Genomic DNA, 25,010 nt, shown 5'->3' on the forward strand with positions numbered 1-25,010 from the left:
TATTGCCTCACTGTCTAGGTGATGTGCGCTCATGCCATTCGGGTGTTTTGTTGTCTTGTGAGAGCACGTGGCTTTGTTTTGTTTCTGTATCGCCGCGTGTCTCTCTGTCTTACGTCATACCCCGCCTCCTTGTTTGCCCATTATTAGCTTATTAGTCACACCTGCCCTGTCTTGTTAACCTATTGATTTCTCTCCCTATTTTAGTCTCCTCATTTTTGCTGTCCAGTGCCAGTTCCTGTTGTTTCCAGTCTTGTGTTTTCAGTCTTCCCTGTCAGTCCTGTTTCCCTCTGCCCCAGCCTGGATTACCTTTTTTCCCCCTTCGGGACAGTTTATGTTTGTTTTTCCCCCTTATGGGAGTTTTGGTTTGTGTTTTTGCCCTTGTTGTTATTTAATAAATTCCCTTTTATTTTTCAACTCTGCATTTGTATCCTTCCTCTGCATTCTCTGACAGTCTTGAAGAATATTTTTTTTATAAATTCTGCCCAGAAAAACAGGACATCACAGACATCATCTTGCCTGGCCTAAAAAATGTGCTATCCAGCACTGTGATTAGAGCTGCAAAACAGGAAATGACACAAGACAAAAAAGGTATCAAAACATGATTCGAATGATAGGCCGTTCCTGCTCTCCCTATGCATTTTAACAAGCCTGTCCCTGAGTGACAGCTCTTGAAGTCCCGAGCCAAGCGCTGATGGTATCGTATGACCCGGATCTTCAATGATGAGGACTAGACAACTGATGGTGGGCTGATATGAAAGTGGGTTAGAGAGTGCTGCTTCATCAATGCGAGACTTCCCTTTGGTTGACACAGAGCATTTCCTTTGGTGAAGCGCAAGACTTGCAGGCAACAGAACAGGTGGCCTATGTCCTAGGTGGCTTAACCACATTGTTTGCTAGGCAGTTTGCTGTACACATCCCTCTGAGACCTCCTGTGAGGACTCAGGACGGGACAGATCTGGTTGGCTTTTCCAAAATATATCAGCTGTGGTCACAGAACCGCAATAATTTTTTAGGCTATGAAACACATGAACACAAGCTGAAGTGTGTATTTTTATGTTAAAATATTTTCTCACAACCCTGCTTAATATACAAAGATTTCCCCCAAAAGTGCAAACACTGTGGCGTTAACAAGCATCCTGACCAGCACCACAAAGCAACATTGGTTCAATCAGTAGTGTGAGTTTGGGACGGGACTTTTTCTGTGTCTGACCATTAGCAAAGGGGTTTTTGGGAAAATGTTTGAAAACATAAAGAAGTAACATGGATCCTAATTTTTGCAATTCCCTTTTGCTGCAGAAATAACACACTTCAGATTTAATATCAAACTACTTCCCAGATATATGTGAATGTTGTCTTAGAGCAATTATAAAAAAGAACAAGAATACAACATGTGCTTGACCTGAGTGTGTGCGCAGATGTCCGGTCAAGGCGTCACGGCGACGGCATGCGTAGCTGCAGAATGGGCATTTAAAGGGCTTCTCTCCCGTGTGGAGTTTAATGTGTCGCAGCAGGTTGCCCTTCTGAGTAAATGACACTCCACACTGGTTACACTGGAATGGCCTGTCACCTGATGGACAACCAGAGCAATTAATAAGAGGCACACTGATCAATAGTTGATCAAATATTTATAAATATATATATAATATATATATATACACACACACACACACACACACACACACACACACACTCATTGAACCATTTATGAGGAACACTATGGTCCTAATAAAGTGCCCGATTTGGTCTTCTGCTGTTGTAGCCCATCCGGCTCAAGGTTCGAATGTTGTGAATTCTGAGATGCTATTCTGCTCACTACAATTGTACAGAGTGGTTATCTGAGTTACCGTAGCCTTTCTGTCAGCTAAAACCTGTCTGGCCATTCTCCGTTGACCTCTCTCATCAACAAGGCATTTCCGTCTGCAGAACTGCCACTCACTGGATGTTTTTTTTTTTTTTTTGGCACCATTCTGAGTAAACTCTAGAGACTGTTGTGCATGAAAATCCCAGGAGATCAGCAGTTACAGAAATACTCAAACCTGCCCGTCTGGCACCAACAATCACGTAAATAACTGAAATCACATTTTTTTCTCCATACTGATGGTTGATGTGAACATGAACTGAAGCTCCTGACCCGTATCTGTATGATTGTATGCATTGCACTGCTGCCATACCATTAGCTGATTAGATAATCGCATAAATAAGTAGATGTATAGGTGTTCCTTATAAAGTGCTCAGTGAGTATACATATTTATATATACAGTATATACATACACATATATATATATATATATATATATATATATATATATATATATATATATATATATATATATATATTATAAGAAAAAATATTTAGCTTATAATTCGTTTTTAGCTATAACGCCCATCCCTATTTCCACTATAGCACAGAATAAGTAACTAGCTGTCGGTTGTCTCTACCTCAATTATCGCTAATTTGATCAGCTGGTATTCATCTTAAAGAATAGCTTTCACACCTATGATAACAATGGTAAGCCTCTCTGATACTGTTTAGGTTTTGTTTGTTGTGAACCTAATTGACTTGTCTTGAATTAACTGGATTACTCATACAGTATATCAGATCTGCGGTATGTGCACCTGCTCTAAATATAGCCTGTGACTCTAAAACACAGGTTTGATGGACACATTTAAATTTACATCATCAGTTTCTTCAACACAGATTGACAGGATGCTGATGTGGCTTGATTAGGTAAAAATTAAATATGAGCCTGTCCTGCTAGCGTGCTGTCTGGCAGTATCAGCGTAAGCCCAGGATTTGGGAACAGGTTGTGAAGGATTCCTGGGATGTTTTCCCCGAGAATAACTCCTAGTATTAATTATTGTCTTCTTTTACAGAACAACTACCCTCTCCACATCCTTTTAACACTGAAAAAGGGAAGAACACAAGACTTTGTCACGGCAGGGTTTGCTATTTTAATGTGAAGTCAGTAAAATGGGTTCTGTCGAAACTTACTTTAGAAGTCACAATGAATTTAGAATAAAAATAAATAAATAAACTTTGCAAATAATACAACAACTGATATTTTTATATGGTTTTTAATATGGCACCTTGTACTCCAAAAAAAAGGTGAAAACAATAAAATTCCATCTTTTCTTTTTGACTCGGAACATCTGATGTATCTTTTACCCTCCCTTTTGACCAATGAACTTTCCATGACTTTCCAGTTGCTTATGATTAATGAGTACACATTCTTTAAATAACTGCATAAAGACTGCTGGGGCGGAATTTCATTTGCATGCCAGGTATCAATTTTTGGAATTTAATTAATTAAATTGCATTAACTACGTTTCCATCCAAGGATTTTTTACGAAAAAAGTTTTCTAAAAGTGTCGACATAATATTTTTCCTTTAACTCTAGCACATAAATTATATGTCGATACATCAAATGTTGCGAAAAACTGGTTTGGAAACACTTTTTGTCGAGAAAATGGGCATTAACGTAAAAATGTAGTCACATGACAGAATTTACCCAAATTGTTAGCCTGTATTAATCATGACGACAGTATACATCCTTGAAAGCCAATTTATTGTACGTGATTATGGATTGATCTTAATGGCATACCTGCACAGATCTGATGCTGCAAACATGACACTTCCAGGAGTGCCAACGCAAATATCTTGTATCATGCACATTGACAAGTGCAAGGAGAACAAATGAATGGCCACTGTTTGTGATTAATTTAATCATGGTAGCCATCCGTTTATTTATTAAAGTTGCTTTTCCACACCATTCAAAATAATAGACGGCAGTCATGGAATTAGCCCATAATTAAAAAAAACATATTTCTGTGCACAAAGATGTTTTAAATTAAAAATAAATGCACAATACTAGGAGAAAAGCTTTAGTGTGCTTTTTTTGGAACACTAACATATAGCCCAATTCTATAAAATTATTGTTTATACTTTTGAAAAAATGCCAGCAAAATTCCCTGTATTAAATTAGGCTAAACAAATTACCAAATGAATAAAATATTAAATAAAATAATTAATTACCAAATGAAAAAAATAACATTTTTAGATCTATATATGCCTTTTCTTTACACAAACTTAAATTAGCTTTACCCTGTTCTGTAGATGAAAAAAAGTCGGCTGAATGACATTCTCAGAATGTTATTTTTTCAAGGGTATAATCTATCAGAACTATTTGTCCAATGCGGACTTCACTTTCAGAAAACGAGCTTTTGAACATTTTAAAACTTTTAAATATTTTAAATAAAACCCTCTTTACCTCAGATCGCATTTGCTGAGCAGAAAATTGAAATTGCATTGTAATGCTAAAATTAATTTGAGATGACAATCAAGTTCAGTTGGTTGTTAAAAGTTGCTGGACAAATATGCGGGACATAATGCAGTTGTGATGGCGATGCTTTAGATTAGATGATTGTTCAAAATAGCCAACTGAATATCAGGAATGTATCATATGTAATCCCTGATATTACACCGCATCAATTTTTCTTTAATAGCTGTGCACACAGCACATACACTTCGATGGATGGTCCTTATACTAAGACCAAAAGTTTCCCCCACTACTTGATGCAGGTTGCCAGCTTTAACAGGGCCATGATGATAAGCTTTTGGGTTGGAACCGGTGGCGACCTGCGATAGGCGCAACATCAGGACCAATATTACAGTCCTATCAGAAGTGCTCCCTTTTGATTGCAATTCCTCATCTTCTGATTGCATTTATTTGTGAAATTAAAATGACAGTAAGCTGGATAATTTCAATGAATAGTCTCAATACTCTCCCCATTTTACAAAGACCTCAGAGGAAAAAAAAATAGGGACATCTGGGAGGTGAAAGGTACACAATTAGCGATAAACACACATTTCTGTATGGAAATGGCTTAAGGGCAGATTTCTTTTGCGATAAACCAAAACTTATGCGACAAAGTGGTTTTAGGCATGACATCATCACGCACACCATTTTTATCGAATAAATGTCATTTGAATGGAAACAGGCAGAAGACGGCAAATTTCCCAAACATTGTTTTATGCATTCCACTTTGTCGATAACAAAATAGCGTGAAAAGTGGATGGAAACTAGGCTTATTTTGGCTTGACACAGCCATCATAAATTTTTTCTCTACAGACTTTGAACTATGTTTTGACAAATTGTACCTATCTAGTTATTCTTATTAGTGTGCTATCCTTACAAAAAAGGACTGTTGAGGTACTACAGCAGAGTGACAGTATCAAATGGCAATACCATGCTACATTGATACGGTTTATACTGTTCCATGGAACTGAAACGCTTGGACCATAAAAAATAAAGAAATTGTTGTACAATGGTACCATGTCCCGCAAAAAACAAACAAAAAAAAAACATGGTACTTTTTGTGAAAAGCAATACCAAGAGCAATATCTAGACAATTAAATGTCTTAGAGCAGAGCAAAACAAATTGATATTATCTATAAACGGCTTCAAGTTTTTAAGAATGCCTTTACTTTTCCAGGCCTCGAAATTACAATTTTAATGTTCTGATATTTCCAATACACTAACAAACAGTACAATGTTATCTAGAGCTTTTTTTTTAAAAAAATAAATAAATAAATAAAAAAACACACACCATTATATTTACCATTTGGCAGCCTTATCCCTGCTTCACTCTGTGCTTCTGTTCCCGGCCCTGTGTCTTGTAGGTTGTTTGGGCTGTCAATCATAGGCTCCTCCAATCCAGATCCTTCCTCACCACTGTGACCCGTCTCATCTGGACCATTGGGTTGTGTCTCCGTCTCCTCCTCGGTACCTTCCTCTTGTTTGATTGTATGTGCTACAAAAAAACATTCCACTCTTAAAACACACTCATTCAGTGTTTAAAACATACAGTTGGCTCCAAAATGCTAATACCACACTTTTTCATCTTTTTCACACTTTTAAATGTAAACCTGGACATAAACAGAAAGTTTCAGGATTTTTTAAATTATAAAAAAAACTAAAGAAATAGATATGACGGAAAATAAAAAGGTCACTAAGCAAGTTTGTGACATTGAACAAGTTAACTTCTTTATACTAAAGGTCAGATTTCCTTACTTCCACTGAAGCACACAAGATGCTCTTTGGAGCATTGCCAAATAATGCCGGGATAGCATGGGTCATCAGGTTTTTTACAAATTTGTGAAGTCCATGTCTGCTCAAATGCATGCTGTTTTTAAAGCGAAAGGGTGACTGACCCAAGGCTGTATCCATCATAGATATTGAGAGGGCACATCCCACCCCAAAATGTTTATTAGTGACTGACCAATATGAGTTTTGCAATTATTGATTAATAAATCATAAAAATCATAAATTCATAAAATTAAGATGTGGCCACAACCTACCTACTAAGAAATTCTAAAATTCATGAACAATTTTCAATTTAACTTTTCAGCCAAATTGTTCTGCTGATAATTACATTTGAAAATGATCATAATGAAAATGTTTGGTATAAAATTAGAAAATAATCCAAAATATAGCATTTTCACTAGTGGTCCCCCCCCCCCTTCATATAGTATAAAACACATTTAAGGTCAGCCTTTTTTGCGCACTCCAATAGCTTCCAAAAACATGTCCAAGCACTGAAGTGTGAATTAACGACTACGACAACATTCTTTTGAAATCACTGGTTCCTATGACAGTGACCAAGAAATCTGTCCTCCAACATGATAACAGCATCTGGATTATAGCAAACAGGAAAAAAGAGGCTGATGCAGCTGTAGTCTCTAGGGAAGTGAGGCAAACAGTGGACAGGTGGGGTTCTACTTGACTAACAGTGGGAGACCAGTGCTTTGGTCTGGACTGAGTGGGACTCTACATTTATCTCTGTGTGCAGACTATAGAGCACCTCCAGGGAGGCCACCCCCACACACTCAGATGCATAGAGTGTGACAAAAACAGACGTGCAAAGGGACATCTAAACACATAGTGACACATAAACACGTGACAGCCCGGCCCGCGACATTTATGCCTCAACCACACACGCTCAAAACTCTCCAGGTTCCTCGGCAGGTGGAAAAAGAGCAGGCAGATTTCTCCGCCATCCAGACAAACCTGTTTGAAATTTTACCACAAGTTTAATCTCTGGGCGAGAGCTGAAGACTAAGCTTTGAGTCACCTCCGTTTTTCCCGTTCGCGCAAGTGTTGTCCCTCGGGCAAACTGCTAGATTTGACTCAAGGTGTGCAAGTATGACTAAAATCTCTCTAATGCCTTAAGTCAGTCTTATGTAGCCATACAATAGCTTTGTGTGTGAAACAGACTGAAATTTGAGTCATTATTCACTGATAATCTCATTCACATTTGTGTATACTAAGATATCAAGATGTGTCACACCAAATTTGTCATGAACAATACCAAATGCCATTGGTTATAATGTGTCTTGTAACCAATGGTGGAGTGCCAAACTGTAACATCCATATTCACATCAATGTGAGATGTTAGAGTTATGGTTGAGAGCATGGTTTTCAGTGAATAATGACTTAAATTTCATACTTTTCCTCACACAAAGTTGTTTAGTGGCTATAGAAGACTTGAAATACAGTGCACAGTTTGTTTAGACTACTTTTATGATACTTTAATGGTGCTTTTTCAATAATGTTTTGGAGCTTGACATCCCCTGGTCATCATTCACTTTCATTGTATGGAAAAAAAGAGCGAGTTGTTTAGCAACAGTTAACAAATCATAAACTGCCTCAATGCTTACCTCATTAAATATTAATGTGGTTTGTACAGTTGCAGAAACGTTCACACTGTTAAATTTCAGCATCTGAAGGAAACAGGACACTAAAATAAAAGAGAAACTATTATTTTTGCAGTGTGTCTCAGAAGACTTAAGACCATCAGAGCGGATCTACATATGTGCCGACTTTTCCACAGATGGACGAGCAGTTCTTAAAAAAAGATGCATGCAAATTCGTGTACTGTATTTATTCAATGAATGAATAATAAGAACATTAACACAGGGTTTATACATGTACAGTGTAAAATCCCAAAACCTGACAACCAAGATTAAATACTAACTTAGGGTAAAGTATTAACAGTGTGAAACATGGAACAACCCAGAATTAATTTTTTCCAAAGATATGAAGGACCCTGGGTTAACAATTTTGTGTGTGAAAAGCCCATTTTTGACCTCTCTACATATTGCACCAGACTAGCATAAATTATATATGTTTTCAAACAACTGTTCCAAAACAACCTTTTTAAGTGAAGAGTTTATGCTTCGTGACAATCAGGTTCAAAGAGGTTTTGACAGAAGAACGGTGTGTGGCACTGTCACAAGATAACCTTCACCTCACCCACTGGCATTTCCAGTGAAGTATTTCAAGCATACTTGCTTAACATTGCACAAGAGACCTTCACTTCAAAGAAACCAAATTCAGTGTTTGCTCATCAAGCACATCTTATATAGTATATAATGGGGTTAAAAAGTCCACACTGAACCACACTGAAAACGTAATTTTGGTTTATGAAATTGGATTCTGAAAAATATGTAATATTCTGCACTGTTTTTCGGTCACAAAGCAAATTTGTGAAAATGTTAACTCCTTTGAACAAAAGTTAAAATTTCCCTGCTTTCATTAAGCACAGATGATGCTCTTTGGACCATTCTCAAATCATGCTGGAATAACATGGATCGTCATCATCATGGTGCATGCTATAGAGGCAAAACATACCAAATACTAAGAAATTCATGTTATTTCTTTTATTTGTTTTTTTTTACTTTTCACTCAAATTATTATGCTAACATTATAATTTGTAATTAAAACGGCATTAAATTAGACAAATGGAAAACAAAAGCATGTTCTCAGACTTCTGCATCCAACTGTATTAATGTTTTAAAATAAGCAGACATCATTGCAAATATAATCAAATACCACAGAGTTATAAAGTTATTATGGTATTAAGTCTTTGTGTTAAGACGTAAGTCTCTTTCAAACTGGTGTAAAATACACTCCAATTCTCTCAATCCCCATGTTAATAGCTCATATTCGAAAAGAGCTGCCTGTGTTTTACCTAGCTCCTCTAGCATACACATTATAGAGTGTCTATAACTATGTTTCCATCCAAGTGTTTTTTTACCGATATAGCTGATGGAAATGCAAATTATCGCACCGTGCACCCCCCAAGTAAGATTCCGTCCTGGGCGGCTGCCCATGTCGCCAATGCCTAAATCCGCCACTGAATCCGATGCTGCAAACACATCTGTGTCATGACACTTCCTGGAATGCCAACACAAATATATCGTATCAAGCACCTGTCAATATCAACAAGTGCACAGAGAACCAAGGAATGGCCACTCTTTGCAATTAATTCACACACACCATTTTTATCGATAAAAGGCCATTTGAATGGAAACAAGCAGAAGATGGCAAATTTCCCAAACTTTGTTTTTACGCATTTTCACTTTGTCGATAACAAAACAGTGTGAAAAGTGGATGGAAACTAGGTTTATAATGGCTGCAGCAGAGTGAACTTGAAATGGTTGCCAGGACAACATACAGAATCCTTTAGCATTCTCATCCTCAGCTGATCAAAGAAGATGAATGAGAGCACGACACACTCGGTGTAGAGTTTCAGAAGATTTAAAGGAATAGTTCACCCAAAAATAAAACTTCTCTTATCATTTACTCACCCTCATACCATCCGAGATGGTTTCTTCTGCAGAACACAAACTAAGATTTTTGGAAGAATATCTCAGCTCAGTAGGTCCTCACAATGCAAGTGAATGGCGACCAAAATTTTGAAGCTCCAAAAAGCACAAAAGGAAGCATAAAAGGAGTCCATAAGACTTCAGTGATTTAATTCATGTCTTCTGAAGCGATTTTATCGATTTTAGTGATAATATAACTCCTTTTTCACTGTACATCTTGCCAATGCAGTCTCTAAGCACAATCATGATTGCAAGCTTGATTACACTTCCTAGTGCATGACACATGCACAGAGCGCTAGATGGCACTAGGAAGTGTAATCAAGCTTGAAATCCTGATCACCAAGCAGACTGCTGATGTCAAGTTTATAAGGTTTAGTGAAAAAGGAGTTATATTTTGGTCTGTTCTCACCCAAAATTGATTGGATCGTTTCACAAGACATTGATTAAACCATTGGAGTCTTATGGATTACTTTTATGCTGCCTTTATGTGCTTTTTGGAGCTTCAAAATTTTGGTCACCATTCACAAAGCTGAGATATTCTTCTAAAAATCTTTGTGTTCTGCAGAAGAAAGAAAGTCATACACATCTTGGATGGCATGAGGGTGAGTAAAGAATGAGAGAATTTTCATTTTTGGGTGAACTCTCCCTTTAAGACAAACAGAATGGATATACGTACGTGGTGACATTTCCACAAATGGATAAGCAGTCCAGTCCCATATGGATAAGTATTATATCTGATTAATCAATGTTAGTAACATCTCAAATCTGCAAATAAGAAAAATAACCCTGGATTTACAAATGGACAGTGTGAAATCTTGAAACCTGACTACCGACAATAAAGTATGAGCAGTGTGAAACATGGAACAAGATAACCCAGGATTATGTTAAAAATTACCCTGGGTTAACAATTTAATTTAAGTGTAAAAAGCCCTCGAAGGTGCCTGTCCTTGCACTGTCCCAGGGTGCTAATTTCATTTTGCAGAGAGTTCTTACGCCAACATGAAATGTCTTTTCATGCGGCAACTGAAATATAGCTGTGGTCAAAGGTTAAGAAATGACTGCTATCAGGCAGTACTAGAGTTTTATATGTTATTCTTATTAATCCTAACCCTAGCATGTATTAAAGATGATGTGCTTTATGCATTCTAGTCCTATTTTGCCTGCTGAATAGACCAATTTAGATCATCATGCATTTCCATACTGGTCCAAGCTGGTTTATGCTCATCAGTGCTAGTTTGGTGCTGGTCATGATGATGGACCAGCATAACCATCCTATTCAGAATCCTATACCATGTAACACATTTCTCAACGTCCTGTGCAACATGAACAACCTCCTTCTGGGATTATGGTTAATGATCCCCATCCCTCAACATTGAGCGCTTCCCTTTTCTTAGTATGCACTCTCATGCTGACAAGCCCTTAGTCTGACCATCAGTTGACTTTGAGGAAGGGAGATGTCACAGACCTGGCCTATCCCATCAGATCACAGATAAAGCTGTAGCCTCTATTTTTTACACTGCAAGATAAAGGCCCTTCCTCTGTTTCTTGCAAGATTATGCTCACTCATTTCTCCTTTTTCTTTTGCAATCTTTTGCAATGGACAGTAAGATTACTTTAGAAAATTAACAAATGCATCTTAACTAGATATTAAAGAGTTAAACAAAAATTAAATTCTCTCATTCTTTACTCACCATTATTTCATTACAAACACATATTACTTTCTTGCTTCTATGGAACAAAAAAGGAGATGTTATATGCATATTGTTAGGGACTGAAGCCTCGGTCATGATTCACTTTCATTGAAAAAAGGATGCTATGAAAATAAATGGTGACTGAGACTATCAGCCAGAAGAAAGAAAGTCAGAAGGGTTTGGAACAACATGAGGGTGAGCAAATGATTGATTGAATGATGACATTTTTGGGTGCACTATCCCTTTAAGCAAATCGAACCAATGCACCAAAAACTGAGAATGTCAAATGACAACACATACTGCTGCTTTACTCAACTGAATGTCCATCAGCGTTGAGTAAAGGCTACTATGTGACTGGAGGACTGGTTATATGAAAGGTCTACTCACCAGCAGGAGAATCAGGACTTTGGGAATGCTGTCCATTTGGTGTGTTGGTCGACAGGTCCACCAGCATTCTTGAGTTCTCCTTCCTGGGAGAGCAGTCGCCGTTACCTAGGAGACAGACAGAAACAAGTGCACTGAGGACATTGCCTTGCTCTAGGCAGCACGGCTTTTGTGGCTAAACACAGCTCTAAAACACAGATCTATACAAGCAGACAGTTCAAGGAACACCGCTCTTACAAAAGCCATGATGGTTCTCATCGAGATTATCAGTGAAAGGGTAAAAAGCCGCATAACAAAACATGTCCATGAGCTTTTTTTTTATCAACAGCAAGATTTAACATTAAAATGTATATAAATGTATCAGGGAAAGTAACAGATCACCATTTCTTTTAATGTTTTCACTATTTTTAAACAAATTTTTACCTACACTAGTTCATTTTTAATTATTCTGCAGTATGACAAATTATTTAGGCCGAAATAATAAGTACACATATTTCATGTAGCCTTTCAATTAATATGAGGTAAAAAAAAGAGAAAAAAAAAAGAGAAAAACCTTATAGACTTCATACTGTTTAAAACTCTAATGTACTTCTTACTACAATCTACTGTTTGATACTCTAATATACTTCCTGCTGTGTCCTGCTATTTAAAACTCACCTACTATTTAATGCTCTAAAATACATTCAACTGTAACCTAATTTATAGTTTAACCTATATTTAACAGTGTAAATAATCATAATAAGCCTAGTTTATTACTATAATGTCTATAAATCTACTGTTTGATACTGTAAAACACTGAAAATACTGTTTAAAGTTCCAATACTAGTACTTCTGTACCTTATTAATAATTTACCCACTTTATATTAGGTGTCATTAACTACTATGTACATAAGCATTTGATACAATGTACTTATCATGTACATACCTGTCACTGCACCATACTAATATATAAAGTACCTGCATTTAATTACATCTGTAAATACACTGTTTACCATACCCTTGATCCTAAACCAAACCCTACTCTAAAATTGACCCTAAATCCTAACCCTAATCTAAACCCAAAACCAGAATGCACAACATGTCGAACCTTGAGGCAGATGGGCTACAACAGCAGAAGACCACGTAGGGCATTTTATTAGGACCATAGTGTTCCTAATAAAGTGTTCAGTGAGTGTATTTATAGTATTTATAGTAATAAATGGATTAAAGTATTAATCAGCAGGCTTCAGTAGGAAGTACTTTGCATCACTAGTCACTATAGACCTTCATCATGTTCTATGATACCCTCTTTTACTCTCTGATACCTTGGTAAAGGACAGCAACATATCCCTGCTGGTTTTCAGTTATTGTATACGCGTAACTTTTTTTAATAGCATCCGTATCTGTTACCAGAGCTGAAATTTCTCTAGGGTCAGTGATCAGCTCAACACTTCAGTTTACATAGGCGGAGTGCCATCATCTCATGTGGGGAGCTTGTTAAGCTTTCAACCACATCCTTAAGATTCAGATTGTATTTCCTCATCTCTCTGCACCCACTACATACAAGCTTCAGGAAATAATATGGCTTCACCACGTCCACTCACGGGGAGCAGTTCCTACTCCCTGATCCCATTACCCACTGACCCCTTCAGAGCCAAACACTAAATACAGCTACGACATTAAACAGCTCTTAAAGGGATAATTCACCCAAACCTGAACCTTCTGTCATAATTTACTCACTCTCATGTTGTTCCAAACCTGTATGACTTTATTTCTGCTGTGTAACACAAAATGAGATCAGCCTCAGTCACCATTCACTTCACTGTACGGAAAAAGATACGATTATAGTGAATGGTGACTGAGGTTTACATTCTGCCTAACATCTTTTATGTTCCACAGAAGAAAGTCTATATGGTTTTGAAACAACATCAGGGTGAGTAAATGACAGAATCAAGGGTGGAATTATGCTTCACTCACTCCTTGAACTCCAAATTTATGACTGGAAAGGTGTGGAAAGTACCTTGGATGTCAGAGCTAAGCTGGCTGTTGTTTTATCACTCATCTCTAACCATAGCCTTAAACCCAGTGAGTCCCTCCTTCAAACTGGTTTGTTAGGTAGCAAAACAAGTCTGCCAAAAGAAGCGAGCGTTTTAAAACATTATTTATGGCATTTTCAATTATTAATTTGGCCATGCTGTGAATATACATGTACAGGTCCTTATTCAGTTCTGTAGTTCATAGCTGGTCAGAGTTATTATAAATGCCACAGATCACAGGAGCAATGAGGTATAAATGTTTCAAACAGATTCAAAGGTTTGATAAAACCTCATCAAATTTGTGATTACAGTAAAATGTATCCTTTATGAATCATTCTGCTGAGGGTAGAGAAGGACTTACTGAGAGCACCTAGATATCTTGAGCTCATTCTTGACACTGTTGCCTTTGGTTCATTCACTAAGTGTTTGTGAGGCACTATTCTCTGTAAAGCTGCTTTGGAACAATATATATTGTGAAAGTCGCATTACAAATAAATGTAATTAAAATTTGATTTGATTTGACTGACTTGTGAGGCAGTGTCAGAACGTTTCCATTGAGGGGCAATATTCCCTTCATTTGATTTTCAGTGCCATTTTTTTTCTATCATGAGGGCATATTTTCCTAGCAATATAAAATACACGGTGTGCACGGGGTTTTTATGTAAAATATTTCAGTGTAATTCAAAAATTCTTAATCTGAACATCTCGTCATTTCTCATATTTTATGTCATAATATGTAAAACAAGGCCTAGAATATTAAGAAATATATCAGATGTTACAAGTAAAACATAGAGTTACTATGAATGCCACAGTTCCCAGTGGAAAGGTTGTTGTCCTCCTACCAGGCTGCTATTGTAAATAAGAATTTTGTTCTTAACATCTTAAACCAGCCTAAGATGGTCTGGTCTGGCTTGCTGGCTTTAGAGGGTTTTTGGTGCATTTGTCAGCTGGTCAGGCTGGCTAGCCAGCTAAACATGGTTAGCACCAGCTTGGCCAGGCAGGGAGGCTGGCTAGACCAACTTAAACCAGCTAAGACCAGCAAACCAACTTTAGCTGGTGTAAGCTGGTTTTTCAGCAGGGTTCACAGGAGCCATGCTCTATAAGCATTTCAAAGTGATTCAAAGGTATGATAAATTGAAGGACTTGAGGTGTACTTCAGGGGACAGGAGTGAGACAGGAGCTTTTAAGCAGGCTGATATCTGTGCTGTCAAGCTGTCGGACAGACACTGTCAGTCTGAGAGAGTGAGCAACTCAGGGAGACGTAGTCAATGACACAATCCCAAAGCCCATCTCTGGTTACGGTGCCAGGGTTGAGGAAAATCTCAGGTAACCGGTAGTCTCTTGGCAACGGGAAATAAGCAGCCACTCCGATTTGAGTGACAGCCGAAGGGAGGATTTTCCACAACAGAGTGCTGTGTCTGATGGCCTCCCGGCCTGAGCTAGCTTCTCAGAAAAAGAGATAGGTTAGGTGAAAGTGAATCAAACTCGGTACAGTAGAGACTAAAAGAGCTATCTTGTCCCACATCTAAACAGAGCTTTGATGAATATCATATGAAGAATCTCTTATGCACTCCAACTTAAAAATGTGGTTTTCAAGGTTTTACAATGATTCCATTTAATTTTCTATTCTACAAATCACACTGACTTTCCCACACAAATGCTTCTTGGTTGCCTGAAAGCCTGTCTGTTATGACAACCGTTAACATACGGTTGATATTAAATAAGGTTACCGTCTGCCCCCATCTACTGCTGCATGCTGAAAATCTGTAGGCTCTTGGTAGACTACAGGAGTGACTACAGGTCTGGACTGTGACACTGCTGAGTCAGAATCAGATCCCAATTCACTCACAATGATGTGTACGCCAATCAAAAAAGGCAACCTACTGAACGGACTGTTCCATGCATATTTTTAGTGGATCACCAAGGAAACTATTTGGGGGCATTTTCACCCGTTTCCAACGACTTTCTGAAATTCTTATTGGTCGAGCGATGCCTACGTTGGAGTTTGTTGCAACGAAAGTAAAAAAACTTCAACATGAAATTCCATTTTCAATTCATTTTTCTGCTGTAATATGACATATTTGTGTATTTGACATAGTGAAATAGAATATTAAATGAGAGAGGGACTGAAACTATGAGGGATTCGTGTGATGTCAACCGAAAAAGAATGTCGTTTCAGAGGCGAAGCATTTTAATTAAAGAATTTGTTTATCTGGAATAATGTGCATTGATGTGTTATGCACATTACGACCAGGAATGTGTATTAAGAAAGTAAATAGTGACAATTTTGATTTCACATTGACTTTAAGTTTAGGATGTGTCCGCTTAGAACTCATTAAGGGCAACTGAGGTACATCAGAATTATTTGCCTCAATTAACATGAACTTTTACGACTGTTGGAAATTCTCTTTAACCTCCTGAGACACAAGCGTGACTGCTGTGTGCATTTGCCATTTCCTTTTTTGATTTGTTAATAGTAGCACCAAATAAACATGAAATAAATAATAATAATAATAATAATAATAATAATAATATTAATATATATATATATATATATATATATATATATATATATATATATATATATATATATAGTTTAATAGTTTTCCTAAAAATGGATGGCAACATATGTGGACAGTGGGACTAAGTTGTGAAATGTTAAATAATACAAAGCTATGGAAAGTCCACAGTTTTTTTTTTTTTTTATCAAATTGTTTATGTTTCCAGGAGTGTTGGTTATTCATGTTTCATGATGTAGACATTACATCAAAAATTAGCATAATTAACTGATTCAAAGTAATGACCAGCATCATCCAATCACTGCCAACATTGTTAAAATAAAATTATACATTATAAATTCTGAATTTATGTACTGATAACAATTGTCCCATGTCTGCCAAACATTAGCTGCTGCCTGAACTTTTGAAAGGAAGTTTGGATTGAATGCACTTTGGTGCATAGAGAGCTATAGGATGCTCCCTTGCTACCTATTTAATAAATGACTTAAAGGTGCTTTAAGTGATTTTTTTCATGGGAAGTTATGCAACAAATTTGCCTACTCCCTGAGAGATATTACTGAAATAAGTGTTGTAAGATATCTCACCTGTCTCTTTGACAGCTCTAGACTCTGTAAACAGCAAACAAAAATGTGTCCACAAACAGCGGACAATGATGCTTTCGATCCGTCCATCATTTAGCATGTTTTCATAGTGTTGTAGTTGCAGCGAATTATTGAGTCTTACTGCCATTTTTAAGCCATGTTGTTCATAACAGTTGTCAGCTGAGGGCGCTATTATGCTGCTGTTGTTTTTAACAACCGTTTCTGCATGATGTCGGTCTCAATAAAGCTCATGAGGTATCTTTGGAGTGTGGGGTTTTGGAAAGAGGGGGTGTGGCTAATCCAATGGCTCAGTCTTGTGGAAGTAGAATGGCAAAAATTGCTTACAGCATCTTTAACCTCCAGTGTGCTGTCTGTCTGCACTGGTCTCAGAACAGTTCGAAATGCACCTTATTTTCATCCTAACTCCATATAAAGCCTCTGAAAGCAACATTTTTCAGCTTTTGGATGAACCCATTGATTCTTAATATGATAATGCACAGTAAATATAGACTTTCAAAGGAAAAGATCTGCAAAAGTACACATTAGTGTACAATGTGTTTAGCAGCATGGCGTTTCGCGATAAATTGCTCAAATTTAAAAAATGGCATATCGGATTAAACTAGAGACTCTAATCTTTTGACTCAAATAGGTTTCAAAGTAAAAACTTAATTAGATTACTTTCCAGATGTAGTTTTGTTGCCATTTCTCCCAAAGACAAACTCCGCTGTGAACGGTGCCATGTTGTTTTTTCACATGACTCCGTATGTCGAAAGTTTAACTCTTTACTGACAGCACAGAGTCTCCTGAACTGAGATCAGTAGTTTTAAATGCATTTAAATTATGCGTTGCATATAGCAAAGCCAAAATACAACGTCCACGCATGTGTAAGCAAGGTCGCACAAGGTTAAGATAAAAAAAAAGATATATTACTGTTGGGTTGGGAACCAAGAACAGATTCTTATTCAGAACTTATTCAAACTTTTGGTTCCGTTAACACTTCTTTTATGTGCATTTAACCACTGATGTGACCGGAACACCATACTAAAATACTTTGAGAAAGATTCCTGATTCTAATGAGCCGGTTCTTTTGAATCTACAGTGCGAAACACACAGCGTGACCAGTGTAGTCCAGTTCCCAAACAGATGACTCAATGAGCCAGTTCTTTTGAATCTACAGTGTGAAACACACAGCGTGACCAGTGTAGTCCAGTTCCCAAACAAATGACTCTTATGAGCCGGTTCTTTTTAGTGAATCTGACTTCTGTCATGTCCAGCTCGAAATAAACCACGAACTGTTACAGTGCAGTGCAGTGCAGTTATTGATTGTTTTGTTCATATGACAATGTGTAGTTAAAGATAGGTCTATACATTATGAGTTTTGTTCATTTTATGATTTCAGTAATTTTATTTAAAATAATGAAATGTATGTTAGCACATTTTTTTGTATTTTATTTTTTTTATTTAATATATACTTACAGTAGGACCAACAACTGGATTGCATTTATGTCTCTAAAGTGTGTATAACATGCCTTTTGCAAAAACTGCATTGAATTTATCTCTGATTTGCTATATCTGACATAGAAATTTGAAAGGATTCCTTCATTTGACAAAAGACTGCTGAAGGCATTTAATGCAATACATATTGCATATCTTACTTCAAAATATTTATTCCTGAAATGTAAGAGTTACATTTTTAACTTTTGGTTATGTTAACGCTTCTTGTTTGTGCATTAAACCGCTGATGCGACCAGAACACCATACTAAAAAATTGCATTACTTACTTAAAAATGGCATTTCTTCAAAACATGTATTCCTGAAATGTAAGAATGTAATGGAACCATTAAAGAATCAAAATCGTGAATTCCATTCAGAATCGGAAATAGAATAGTTAAATCCCTTACAATTCTCATCCCTGTATTATTCCCACATTATCATGAATTCCCATATAACTGAATGGCTTTATATAGACCAAGACAGACAAGACACTGAATTGATTTGTACATCATTGTTGCCCGGCAGCTCAATTCCAGTTTAAAAAGGGTGGGGCTTACAGGCAGATTCTGCACTAGAGCAGCAATATAAGACAAAAAAGAGAAGTTTTTAAACGGATCAGTTCTCCCAGGAAAGAGAGTGATTGGTTGTGGCATGTTGCAAATGCTCAAGTTTAAGCTGGGATCAGGTTTATCCTGTCCGTCCACACACCTCTAAACCATCCTTCCACATCAAACACAAAACACATTCCCACTCACACTACTTGCCACTGCCACCTCTGAACTACAGTTCTTTAAAAGGACACGCTGAAGTGGACAAGCTCTCATTTACATATCAATGGCAGTTTACTGTACAAAAGGTTGAATTATTACCCTGGGATCTTAGGTGGATAAACCTAAAGACTGCCTTTTTATGAAAAAGAAGCCACACTGTACCAAGTGCATCACAATATAAAGGTGAAGTGTGTATCTTTCTCAATGTTAAAGTAGTTTCTCCAATCATTGTTTAAAGGAATAGTTCACACAAAATTTTAATTTTGTCATCACCCTCATGTTGTTCCAAACCCGTATGACTTTCTTTATTACAGGGAACACAAAAGGAGATGTTTGGTAGAACATTAGCCTCAGTCACCATTCCCTTTCATTGTATGGAAAAAAGGTGCCATGAAAGTGAATGGCTACTGAGGCTAACATTCTGGCTAACATCTCCTGTTGTGTCCAGTGAAAGGAAGAAAGTCAAATGGATTTGAAACAACATGAGGGTGAGTAAATTATGCCGGAATTTCCATTGTTGAGTGAATTATCCCTTTAATATGCAAAGACAACTATAAGTGACCCATTTGTAGGACTGCTTTGTCTCAGTGACTTGAAAGATTTTACAGGTTGAAAGCTTTACGAAATGCGATGATTCCATTAAATAAACAAGGTGTGGATAAGCATTCAGTCATACCTTTTAAATATAATAAGCCCAACAGCAACACCTCCAAAAGCTAAAGGTCTTTGCAACCAAGTAAAACTTATACTTAAACTTTCTTTATTCAGGACACCTGCACATTCAGATGAGGGAGTCATTATCAGTATGCTCCATCTCAGGGAATCTGTCGGGGAAGTTAAAGGGCGGGAAGGTACCACTGTGCACCTGGTACTGAAGGCCTGTCCAGATAACAAATCTCAAGGGGAGCCAAGAGTTGATGCAGTTAGCTGTGAGTGGGATCTTAGGGCAGCTAATGTGCTTGTCTACTGCACATATTCAAAAAGCAGAACTGCAGAGAAACTCCCACAGTGCTGCCGGATTTAGATAGCATATCTCAAATAAATCAATATACATGTAAAATGAATAAAATACATTTCTACATTTAGGAATAGAGTTTTTATATATATATATATATATATATATATATATATATATATATATATATATATACATACATACACATACATACATATATATATACACACACACACACACACACATGCTTTAACTTGACCAAATGGGACATCCAATTTGAAATGTATACATCTGGAAAGTAGTCCATGACAAACAATTGAGCAATTTGTGTAGGAGTCCAACAAAATATGTGCATTAACTCTAAACTTGATTCATTCTGTGCCATATATACACTCAGTATGAGAGCAGGTGACGTGATAACATTATTGTAATGGCGGAGCACAGACTATTTTAGGTCTGTGTGTGCTCTGATTCACAACAGCTATTACCTGCGATTGTGTTATTTTTATATTTGTCTCTTGATGTCTCAAATGAGCTTTTTCTTATTCGATAAGTCTACCAATCCTGAGGAAATACACTTTTTTTTATAAACTTATGCAATACAATTAGTGTACTATATAAAGAACAATGGCGAACATCACATTTTCACAATAAAAGGGTAGAGCAATGTTTCTGATCGAAGGCAACAGACATGAAACCGTCAAAAAATAAATTTTAACAGACTTTTATGAGTTGAATAAAGGATGCTTATACATTCAGAAATGTTGCCATTCAGACTGTACACAAAACATGAAAACCTAACTTACTTGCAATATAGCCATTCGATGCCTCCATGTCCATAGTCAGGGGGCAGAACTGTGGAATGAGAAGGAAAATTTCATTAGAAATTAGTTAAAGGTAAACTAGATAAAGGATCTTTATGATTTAAATTACTTTTGAATGATTTAATCTACCTATCTACACATTAATGCAAACCGTAAACATAACTGATAGGTTTCTTTAACGTTAAATATTTGTAATGGATATTTAAAAATCTAGAGAATTCTAGAATGCAGCAAACAATAAAAAATAAAATTAAAAAATACAAATTAACCAAGACTTTATAGAATAATATGCTTTTATTTGTTTAAAATGCACACTTCAAAAATCATACCTGCAAAGCGCAAAAATTGTCATGTTTCCTCTGAGGTCTAAATTTAAATATTTGGAAAGAGCAAGTGAGCTGTTTAATGCAGTAGGGCCTCTTCTAATATGTATTGTTGATCAAATATATCCAGCTGACCTCATTGCTGGATAGAAACATAAGTATTGTTCAGCCATGTTATAACAGAATACAATCTGGCCTCGATCCATGCATGTATAAAGAATTTAATTTAAAAAAATCATTAAAATAAAAGAATAACAGACACATAAGAGATCATCGATACCATGTTTAGCAAAGAAAAAAAGGTTACAAGCGCATTTAATTAACTGTATAATATTCTAGAATTAAGTGAAAGTAATTTGCACAGGTGATGACAGATTAAATGAGAAATTCCATGACGATTGTGAAGTACCATATAAAGAGCTATTGCATGATGTTTGTGTTTTGCTGAAAATTCTAAATTGACTCCATCTACAAGTGTAAAAATATAATCTCCTCCTGGACCCAAATGATCCTTATTGAGACTCACTTATGTCAGAGATTAGGGGATCTACAATCACTGGGTTAGGTTTAAAATGAGAAAAGTAATATTTCACTAAATATGATCTGTTAAAGTGAATCCACTGACATTAATATTTGTAAGAACAACTGCTTCACATTTGGTTGAAACACTGTGTTTATAAACGTAAGTAAACATTATGTCGTTAATTATGAAGTAAACCTACTCTCTGATGTGCATCACTGGTCACAGAATATAAAAATAAGATAAATGTGCAAATAAATAAATAAATAAACAATTATATATATATATATATATATATATACACACACACACACACACACACACACACATAAGAATAAATTATATCAGTACAATGTCTTAATATCATTAATAAGTACAATGTACTACTGTGGCAATGCAAACTCCTACATAAATAACTATAATGCACACATTAAAAACGTTACAAAAACAACTGATACACGAAGTTCGTCAAAAAAAAAAAATAAATAAATAAAAATTGTTTGTTGGCCCCTAATTATAGTCATAATTTAAAACAAGTCAATGATCTTATAGTATCATAAACTAGTTTTCCTTTAATCCTTATGCGGAATAGTCTGACATTACACGAGAGTGGTCCGGGAGATACTGATCAAAGTTTCTGAAATAATCAAGAAAAAGCCTAAAATACAGCTATATAACATGAAAACACGAGTAAATTGGTACAAGACATAAAACCGAAAATTTAATGCGATTAAAAAACAAGACATTGATGAAATGTGATGTAAAGAACTCGGAGTGAAGTTGACCTCTTGTACGGCGCCGCGCATCTCCAGTGGCCACGGCGCGCACACAGTTCACGGTACGCGTGTGCGCAGTGCGTACAGCAACAGCCTTCACCCTCACTTTACTACAACATTACTGTCCCATATCAATCCCTCACTACTGCAGGACAGAGTACTACTGAGTTTACGTTTACTTTATTAATTAAACCCCTTTGTGCTGAGATTGATATGCTTTAAATACGCATGTTGATAGGCTTTTTGTTATATTTGGCTTTTTGTTGAGATCTAGTAGCATTAATAAATAATGGCAAAAGTATAACTGTTAGGAAGTATAACTAACAGCATTGAAATGTGATTTTGTGCGTGTGGATTATATAAAGATATATGGGCAAATAAAGAGAATGTATCATTCCGGAAAACAAAACGATACGAGGAATTAACATTAAAACGATGGTTGCATGAAACTTTACCTTTTTTTTTTTTTCTTTTTTTTTTCTTTCTTTTTTGTCTCCCCCCTGTGAAAACGCAAGTCGATGTGTCCCGAAAAATCCTTACGTCTGAAAAATGCGTGAAATTATATCCAATGACTGGTGGGTTTCAGAGTCTAGTGTGATGTCGAAGTCCTGTGAAGACTGTCATGTTCAACTGGAGTTCATATTGGCCACAAACAGGGGACGATCTTGCACCAATCCGGAAAAAAAAAAAAAAAAAAGACGAAAAAAAAATCGAAAAAAAAAAAAAAAAGTTAGGAAGCAACTTGTTTGGTTTTTATGGTTTGGTGACTTCCTTTACGCTCAACAAGCCCGTCAGCTTTTCCATTTCACACGCGTCTAAGCGCCTTTCCCCCGACTATTAGATTTCGTCTTCTGATCTGAAACTGCTTTGACATAGTGAACTGAAACCTGTGCCTGCACAACACCTAGATCAATCGATGAGAGCGAAACACTCAACTGGATCCACCGGTTCCAAGGGAATTAAGCCATAAATAAGGAAATTATGGGAACTGCCTACAAAAGGCTCAGAGCCCAAGGTTTCCACCTGTCTGAGATGACACCATGGTTGTGGGATGACTGTATGCCTGTTTTCTATATGCATCATGTTCAAATAGCTCACTGGACTGGTGAGACACACACGTACGCACACATACACACGCACTAAAATAGTACAATTAACTTCCATTTACATGCATGCACTTGGCAGATGCGCTCTTACTAACTTATTCCCAAAACTAATAAACTCGGCAATGTTTTAGTCATGGTATAATGTTGATTACCTAAAATAAAAATAAAATAATAATAAAAAAAAGATTATATATATATATATATATATATATATATATATATATATATATATATATATATATATATATATATATATATATATATATATATATATATATATATATATATATATACATAGCCTATAGTGCCTTACAATTAAAGTAAGGCACTTACAATGGCAGTGAATTGGGCCAGTCCATAAACATTAAAATACACAATGTTTCAAAAGTATTGCTACAAGATGTAAACATTATACGTCTTAACATAATTTTAATGTGATAAAATTAGGGATTTACAGCATTTTAACAAATTAAAGGGTTTGCTGACGTTACGTCGTCATGACAACCAAGTTGTAGTATTGGAAATAACTGTAGACAGATAAGGATAGGATGTGATTTTTTAACAGTAAAATCGTGTTAAGACGTATACTGATTGTGTCTTTTAGCTATATTTGGAAAAAGTGTGTATTTTAATTTGTATGGATTGGCCCCATTTATGTCCACTGTAAGAGCCTTACTGTAACCGCGATTTATTATTTTTTTATTTGTATGTTTTTTTTTTTTTTTTTTAAAGAGGACAATTTGAAATTATAATAATAATTATTATTATAAGCCTATTATTATTTTGTGGTCGATTGAGCTTAACTGGTACTGAAGCAGGAACGTTCCTTTAAAAGACAATTTCACAACCGCAACAAGTGATTCTGACTGGTCCTGGACCTGTCAAGGATACACCGACGCACATACAGTACTGCCTACCTCAGTGCGGACAGACCCTGTTGAAAAGCAACGGTAATTTTAGGATAGGCCTACCTTTAACAGTTCGCAGGATGGTACACGTCCATCTTCTCTCATATGGAGTAACAGACAGCGTGGGCTCTAAATACTGTGTGTCCTCTGCAGTGCGATATACCCACAGCAACAGTTATTCCCTTCGCCTGCTTCCTCCATCTTCAGACTGTCTGACACAGAGAAACGGATCTCTCGGTGCCGCTCGGCAATCGATTAGACGCCTTATATTGCATTTTAAAGATCAGTTTTGGTATGATCACAAAGGATAAGAAAAGAAGAAAGAAAAAATTGCTGGAATGAAACCAGTTATTCCAAAGACGCTGCATTATTATAATATTATTACTCAAAAAATATGGCCGGTTATAATACAGCCTTATTATTATTTTTATTTGGTGTAAAAAAAAATAAAAAATAAAAATGAGCAAAAATCTGGGT

At 36.3% G+C, this 25,010-nt stretch overlaps 1 protein-coding gene across 5 annotated transcripts in view; it reads right to left on the reverse strand.

The window, feature by feature from the left end:
* ikzf2 (IKAROS family zinc finger 2) overlaps positions 1 to 24,732 on the reverse strand; it is a 41,862-nt gene extending 17,130 nt beyond the window's left edge. The window contains exons 1-5 of one of the 5 annotated variants that reach the window (XM_051707952.1): positions 24,597 to 24,732; positions 20,883 to 20,931; positions 11,746 to 11,850; positions 5,620 to 5,811; positions 1,400 to 1,567 (exon numbers count right to left, since the gene is read on the reverse strand). In XM_051707952.1, coding sequence (XP_051563912.1) covers positions 1,400 to 1,567; positions 5,620 to 5,811; positions 11,746 to 11,850; positions 20,883 to 20,931; positions 24,597 to 24,638 — 556 coding nt within the window. In that variant the 5' untranslated portion in view covers positions 24,639 to 24,732. Of the gene's footprint in view, positions 1 to 1,399; positions 1,568 to 5,607; positions 5,812 to 7,717; positions 8,010 to 11,745; positions 11,851 to 20,882; positions 20,933 to 22,974; positions 23,388 to 24,596 lie in introns of those variants that run through there. The other 4 variants (XM_051707951.1, XM_051707954.1, XM_051707953.1 and 1 more) reach the window with 4 other exon arrangements.
* Positions 24,733 to 25,010: the final 278 nt, after the last annotated feature.

Source organism: Myxocyprinus asiaticus, chromosome 10 (genome assembly GCF_019703515.2).
Source record: "Myxocyprinus asiaticus isolate MX2 ecotype Aquarium Trade chromosome 10, UBuf_Myxa_2, whole genome shotgun sequence".
NCBI classification, from domain to species: Eukaryota; Metazoa; Chordata; class Actinopteri; order Cypriniformes; family Catostomidae; genus Myxocyprinus; species Myxocyprinus asiaticus.